The 7,502-nt window shown below is 47.6% G+C and overlaps 1 protein-coding gene across 1 annotated transcript in view; it reads right to left on the reverse strand.

Moving 5' to 3' along the window:
* trpc5a (transient receptor potential cation channel, subfamily C, member 5a) overlaps window positions 1-2,799 on the reverse strand; it is a 69,746-nt gene extending 66,947 nt beyond the window's left edge. The window contains exons 1-2 of the mRNA XM_008289655.1: window positions 2,767-2,799; window positions 401-503 (exon numbers count right to left, since the gene is read on the reverse strand). Coding sequence (XP_008287877.1) covers window positions 401-503; window positions 2,767-2,799 — 136 coding nt within the window. The remainder of the gene's footprint in view (window positions 1-400; window positions 504-2,766) is intronic.
* Between the last annotated feature and the right edge of the window lie 4,703 nt (window positions 2,800-7,502).

A 7,502-nucleotide genomic window follows, 5' to 3' on the forward strand; every position in this document is an offset into this window, starting at 1 on the left:
AGACCAGGTTCCAGGTCCCAAAATGTCTCATAGTTGTCCTTCATGACTCGAGATGTGTTTAAAATGACTCAGAATTCTCCAAAATGACTCTAAATTATCCAAAAATTACACAAAATGATTCAAAATTGTCCAAAAACTAAGAGAAAATGAACCCAAATTGGTCCAAAACTGACTTAAAATTGTCCTAAACTACTACAACTACAAAAAGTTGTTTAAAATTACAAAAAAAAAATTAAACAAAAGGCCCAAAATGACTCCAAATTGTCCAAATAAACAATCATGAATCATCACAGGCCACTGAAACAGAAACAAAAGGATAAAATGTCCAACCAGGCTGGTGCTGATCCAGAATGTTCTGGTCAGTGTCTGTCTATGTTTGACCCGTCAGCGGTGAGCTCACCTTTCTCCACGGCCGTGAGGTAGGCCCGCTCCTCGGCCGACAGCTCCACCTCGGCTCGCACGATCTGCAGCGGGATGCGGTCGCGGTACGGCGAGTACGTCGCCTGGAACACAGACAGCAACAAGCGCATGAAGCAAACCGTCTCCGCCCGGCGTCCTGCAGCCGGCGGCGAGATCTCCGGTTCACCGAGCAGCTCAACGAATTCAGACGGGAGCAGACCTCCGTCCTGAACGCAGCAAGTCCACCGGAATAAATGGGAGCTCATTGAAACAGCTGCTTCCCGCCTTCACGATGAAAACATCTGGGGGGCCTGAAGTTGGTTCAGGAGATCGTTCAACACGCAGAACGAGGCTCACACATAAAGCTGAACTGCTAACACATTATAAAAGAGACAGTCAACATGTTCTATGTCAAAGGAAGCAGGTTGAAAAACGCAACAGTCTTCACCAGTTAAAGCTGACGTAAGGAGCTCACGGACAAGAAACCAAACAGACAAACCAGAGGACAGTGGAGGAGCTCCAGAGACACACTGAGGATGTGAAATCAAACAGCTGAGGACTGAACTACGGAGCGACTGAACCGAGCCTCCTGTGAGTGAACCGGATCAACAGCACCAGCAGCTGCACACCAGAGCTCTGAAACTTTAAACTTCCTTCATTTAAACGTAGAACAAAGGAGACGTGAACAAAGTTAAATCAGTGTCTCTGAATGTCTCCACAAACACCAACAGACTGATGGTTCTGGGCAGCCAGTCAGGAGCAAACACTGAAACCCAGTTTAGCTTCATCGGCTGAACGTTCTCACGGCAACGTGATGCATCCACTTATCCTGCTGTAACTGCTCGGCTTCGCTCAGTGGGATTAAAAATGTACAGATCCACAGGTTTGTAGGTTAAAACCCGGCCTGAGAATCTATTTCTTACAGCTGATTTAAATCCCAAACTCTGAGAAGAGCTGTGCAGCATCCGTTACCATGGTGATCTGACTGTGCAGCATCCGTCACCATGGTGATCTGACTGTGCCGCATCCGTCACCATGGTGATCTGACTGTGCAGCATCCGTTACCATGGTGATCCGACTGTGCAGCATCCGTCACCATGGTGATCTGACTGTGCAGCATCCGTCACCATGGTGATCTGACTGTGCAGCATCCGTCACCATGGTGATCTGACTGTGCAGCATCCGTCACCATGGTGATCTGACTGTGCAGCATCCGTCACCATGGTGATCCGGCTGTGCAGCATCCGTTACCATGGTGATCTGACTGTGCAGCATCCGTCACCATGGTGATCCGGCCGTGCAGCATCCGTCACCATGGTGATCCGGCCGTGCAGCATCCGTCACCATGGTGATCCGGCTGTGCAGCATCGGTTACCATGGTGATCCGGCTGTGCAGCGTCGGTTACCATGGTGATCCGGCAGGTTTCTGACATTCCAAACTCTGACTTTAGGCTCAACAGATCCCACCAACCCTCTGATCTAACTCGGTAGTTCAGCCCTTCAGAGACACAGGAAACAGAAAACACACACAGGAGGGAACCAATCAAACAAAAGGATCCATCCACCGATACGTGGAGCAGAGGATCCCGGCCTGGAGACGCTCAGTCAGACCGTCAGACCAACATCAGCCTCCTCAGATCCACACAGCTCAGCCCGGACACATCTGAGCACAGATTTCATTCTTTCTGTTTGTTTGGGGTTCAAACGGGCTTAGAGGCTAATAACTGGACCGCTGCACCGCAAACAGGAAGTCCTGCCTCCAGCCAATGACAGCAGCTGCTGGTGTTGTAACACTGAGCTGCTGACAGTCAGAAGATTCACATCTGAGAGTCTGTCATTGTTCCTGTTCAACATTTAACTGTAAAATTATACTTAAAAAAATATATGTACTTGAAGAAGCAAATTACAGAATTGTTTTACAGACATTTGCTGTCATTTGAAAGAAAAAAAAAAAGTATATTAAGGAGTGGAAAATGTTTAAATATATAGAGTTATTTACATTTTTTTCCTCTTTTGATAAGTTACAGATAATATCTTGTGAAACTACAGAACTAAGTATAAATATATCATAGCATAAGGTTAAATAATGTCTGGAAATCTGTGTCACTGTTAAATTACTCTGTTTTCTTTCGTTTAAACGTATTTCTACTTGCTGATGGTGACGTCAACATGAAGCTCCATGTGTGATAAACTCGGGGGTTATTCTCAGTGCTGGGGGATAAATTCAGGCTTGTTTTCGTATTTTATTTGCAATCGTGAATCTTAGCGAGCAGCAGCAGCGAGAGTTTCAGGCTTCAGAGAGCAAAGAGAACATTTGTAACAAGTCGTCACATCTGGCTTTTAGAATCAACAAGCTGCTGGACTCACCTTCTTGTAGTAAAGCTGTGTCATGGGATTCATGGTGAGGCTGGAACAGAAGAGAAGAGAGACGAGAGTTAGAACCACGAGGAAGCACATGAAGACGTTTGTCAGCATGAGGACGAGGAGACGCTCAACATCTGGAACATCTGGAACATCTGCACCACAACTACATCCACACAGAACATCTTTATCGTTTAAAGTGGTGATAAAATAAGATGTTTAGTGAATTAAATCAAACGGAGCTCAAACACTGAGTTCATTCGTTGGGAAAGTGACGATGTAGAAGTTTTTTTTAAAATTAAAAATCACAAATGACGTGTGAGGACGCAGGACTTTGACCTGAACCAGATTTTTTTCAGACTTTGATGAAAGCAGCCTGAACGTCTGCGTCGTTAACCGCCGCCGGCAGCAGCAGCACCGAGGTGACAGAACCCTCCACCCTGAGAGCCGACGGCCGATTGGAGGCTCCACATACGATCAGCACAATTAGTGTCTGCAGCGGCGTTAACACACGAAGTCCTGGTGACGAGCTCGAGCTCCTCGTTTGCACATTGATGTCGGTGCAGGTCTTAGCCGTACTGACTTGTGGCGCCGTGATAGGCCCACATTGGTCCGTTGTGCTGCTGAGCGGTGAAGCAGCTTTGTGGCTGAACAGCTGATCAGTGGAGCTGCTGAAGCTGCCGGTTTGGTCACCAACAGCTGCTCGGGTCCAGCTGGTCTCTCAGCGGGACCGGGGAGCTGAGCCGAAGACCAGCTCCGACCGCGTCTGGATCTCAGAGCATTTCCTAAACACGTCTCAGCAAAGCTTTTATCGCTCATCGCTCCTCTTCAGTCTCTCAACACGCCAAACGGTACCAGACTGGACCCGATGCAGCCCAGTGGTGATCGTTCTGGAGGAAACGGAAAGTTGGTCTTGTCTCTGGTCTAGAAATCAAACTTTCCACCTCGTCAGCATGAACATGTGTTTTAATATGATCTGTTCTTCATGGGCAGCCAATCAGTGCCTCGATGTACGAGACAGCTGTTCAGCCTCACAGTGAATCCTGTCTATAGGTGGTTCTGGTGTGTTCTGGAGCTAAAACGGTCCTTCCATGGTCTAGAACTGGTTCTGACCAACCACCATCAGACATGCTGGGTCTGGAACGTTTACCCAGAATGCACTTTGTAAAGTTAATTTGCTCCATGTGACCTAAAACAACCTGGAAGTAAGTCTGACTAACGGAGATAGTCTGGATTATTCAGTGAGCACACCTGGAGCACACCTGGTTCTGGTCAGTTAAGGACTGAACTGACTTTTGGTGCCTGAAACAAACAGCGTTTGGCTTCCTGAGCTGGTCTCAGCACCACGGACAGCTCACACGGCGCTGCAGGGAAACACGCTGATGGAAACACACAGCATCAGGACTTCAGTTCCTACCGATGACCTGGAAAGTCTCACAGGCAAAGATCATGAAGCCAGGAGCAACGGAGGAGCTCTGGCATCTGGATGTAACATCAGGAAAGGATTGAACGTTCACCCAGAATGCACTTTTTCTCTGGTGAACCATCGGAAACCAGAAACACATCCAGGGTACCGATGACTGTTTGAGACATCCCATAATACTGATGCTGCCAGAAACCAGGTCCAGTGTTCAGACTGTGGATGTAGAACTGATCTGGTGTCAGTTTCTACTAGAATTTAAATGTTCTTTCTTTCTTTCTTTCTTTCTTTCATCAATAAATTGGTCAAATTACCTGAAAATTGTCTAAAATTACACACAGATTGATCCAGAATCCTCAAAATTTGTCCAAAACGACTCACAAGTTGTTCAAAAAGACACGAAAATTGTCCAAAATTCGTCGAGAACTGCTGAAAATCTTTCAGATGACATAAATCTGACATCAGAAATTAAATGAAACTCGCCTCTAATTTATCAAATATATAAATATATGACCCAGAAATACTCAGAAATAGTTGCAATGACTCAAAAACAGTCTGAAATGTCTTAAGACTGAGACACCTGGATGGATGTAGAACTGATCTGGTGTCAGGTTCTACCAGAACCCAGATGTGTTCTTCCTCCTAAATGTCATGTGTCTATCTGCTGTACTGATGAAGTTCTGAGGCTCAGAAATGATGGAAAAAGTCCATTAAAGTGATCAATCTGGACCCTCCTCTGTGGACTTGAAGGACCTGGACCTCTGGAACATTCACAGTCTGAAGGTAGAACTCTGGTCAGTAGATGAAGGTGCTGCAGATACAGAACCAGGAGGTGTGTCGGGTGTTCCCGTTGTGTAGCGTCGAGTGGTTTTACAGTGTAGAGTTGAGGTACAGGTGTGCTCGAGCTGCAGCTCTCACACAGAAAACACGAAGCAGAACAATTTACCAACGGTGACGATGGAGCTACGTGTCGCTGAGTCACTAACTCAACCGAAACGTTTGACGAAGCACCTGAAGGACGATTAAAAAGGACGGAAATGCAAACATAAATAAAGGCCTGAATCCTCAACACACACTCTGCTTCTGGTATCATCCGTTCACACACAGTTTGGTAAACAATTCCAAAATGAAACCGTAATTACGCCGACTAGAAAGACAATTAGCGGCGCTGTGCAGGGTCGGCGAGCGGCGGCGCTCCGGCACGGCGCTGCACGTCACGCCGAGGACAGAGATGCTAATGCCACAGATGTGGGTGAGCGCTCCGGCTGACACTGTAAATTGAACCCATTATTGCAGCTGCGATACAGATCTGCATTTCAACGAGGCTGTAATTGGTTCGGGGACACGGCGGGGAGGGAAGGAAACGCTGACGGAGCACAGGCGGAGATATTTTTAGAGGCTGAACGCGGAGAATTTTAAAAGCCAACAGTCGGTGAGCCCTTTTTGTTTTTTTCTTTCCGGGGATGTAAACAGGCCCGGTTCTGCAGCAGCCGCCGGAAACAGAAGAAAAAAAGAGCGACTGCCAGAACACGGCGGCGGAGTGTCAGGTGCAGCGTCACGGTTTGTTATCCGACATGTGGAGGATCGAATCAAGAAACAAGAGTCCGTCGTGTAGAACCTCCAGACGCAGGCAGCAGAGTCTCCCCTCGTTAAAATAAATCTGGTCCACGCAGAACATCAGCGCTACAGGGACGCTGCCATCGACGCTCTGATTTGTAGCTTTGATTCGGATAAAACGTCGGCGCTGCTGCAGTTTATTCAGATTTCACTCTGACTTGGAGGTCTGGACGAGGACTCGGGGAGTCTTGGAAGATTCTGCCGACTGCTCCTGATCCGTAGAACCCGAGGTTCTTAGTCTGCAGCCAAAACACCAAAAACGTCCGATCCAGCTCACTGGGGTGTTTATAATGAATCAAATGTATTCAGAATTGGATCCCAGACGAGACTGCAATCCAGAATCTTCTATTATTTCAACGTTTGGTCTCCCGTAAAGCAGTGACACATGTCTTCTGGGTCCACCGGTTCCAACACAAAGGGTCTAAATAGTACTGGTTGCTATGGTAACTAGCAATATGGCCACGAGTATGCCGGCAAAAAGCAGCAACAACGGCAAAACTGGCACAAATCTGAAGAGCGAGCGCCCCGGTTCTGCTCCCAGGTGTATTTTAACGAACACGATGCGCCGGGTACACCGGGTTCGATGAGTAATGAGTTCCTGTCGCCATGGTAACAGGATGTTCTGAGGACAGGTGACAGGTGGAAGCCGTCAGATACGGAAATCACCACAAAACGACTCGGACACCTGAAGCAGAGGCTGATGAGGAGAACTCGGCTGCAGGGAGACGTTTAGAAACAGCTTCCATCGTCCCATCGATAGTTAATCACAGTGGGTTTACCACGAGGTTCATGAGACACTAAAGACCGATCATCACATCCTGACCGACTGAATCCTCGTCAGCCCAGTCCTCTAACTGGTCCTGCCCTCTCAGGACCCAACACCAGACCTGAGTCTCTGTTTCTGCTCCAGAACACATCGGTTCTAACGTGTCAAGAGTCCAGCAGCTTTCTGACTAACGATGAAGTTTGGAAGACTTTTGAAAGCGGCGTTCTACGTTTAGGGTTTGTTGCGGCGTGAACGGTGGCGTCAGAGTGAGGTCACCTTCATCCTGGCAGCGCTGAACACACTCACGTGTGCGTAGAACGGACGGAACCAGAGGCCTCGAAATCCTCTTCGGCGCTCACACGTGTAGCATGTAAACATGAAACCGGAGACGCTGCCGGTGGAGCCGGACTGTCAGCAACAGAACCAATAAGAACTCTCCTGAGCAGACAAACTGTCACGCAAATAAGACGAAGGATCAAAAAAACCAACCCGAGTACCGACTGTAGTGAAAACAGGACGAACAAGACCGCCTGTCCCTCTGAAGACACGACGCACAGAAATACTTCATGTTGGGTTCCGTCGACAGACTCGACCCAGATCTAAACCAGCAGCAACACTTCCACCTAGAACCAGCACCTAGAACCAACACCTAGAACCAGCACCTAGAACCAACACATAGAACCAACATCTAGAACCAACACATAGAACCAACATCTAGAACCAACATCTAGAACCAACACCTAGAACCAACATCTAGAACCAACATCTAGAACCAACAGCTAGAACCAACAGCTAGAACCAACATCTAGAACCAACACATAGAACCAACATCTAGAACCAACATCTAGAACCAACACCTAGAACCAACACATAGAACCAACATCTAGAACCAACACATAGAACCAACACCTAGAACCAACACATAGAACCAACATCTAG

This window comes from Stegastes partitus, unplaced genomic scaffold (genome assembly GCF_000690725.1).
Source record: "Stegastes partitus isolate 25-593 unplaced genomic scaffold, Stegastes_partitus-1.0.2 Scaffold628, whole genome shotgun sequence".
Classification (NCBI taxonomy): Eukaryota; Metazoa; Chordata; class Actinopteri; family Pomacentridae; genus Stegastes; species Stegastes partitus.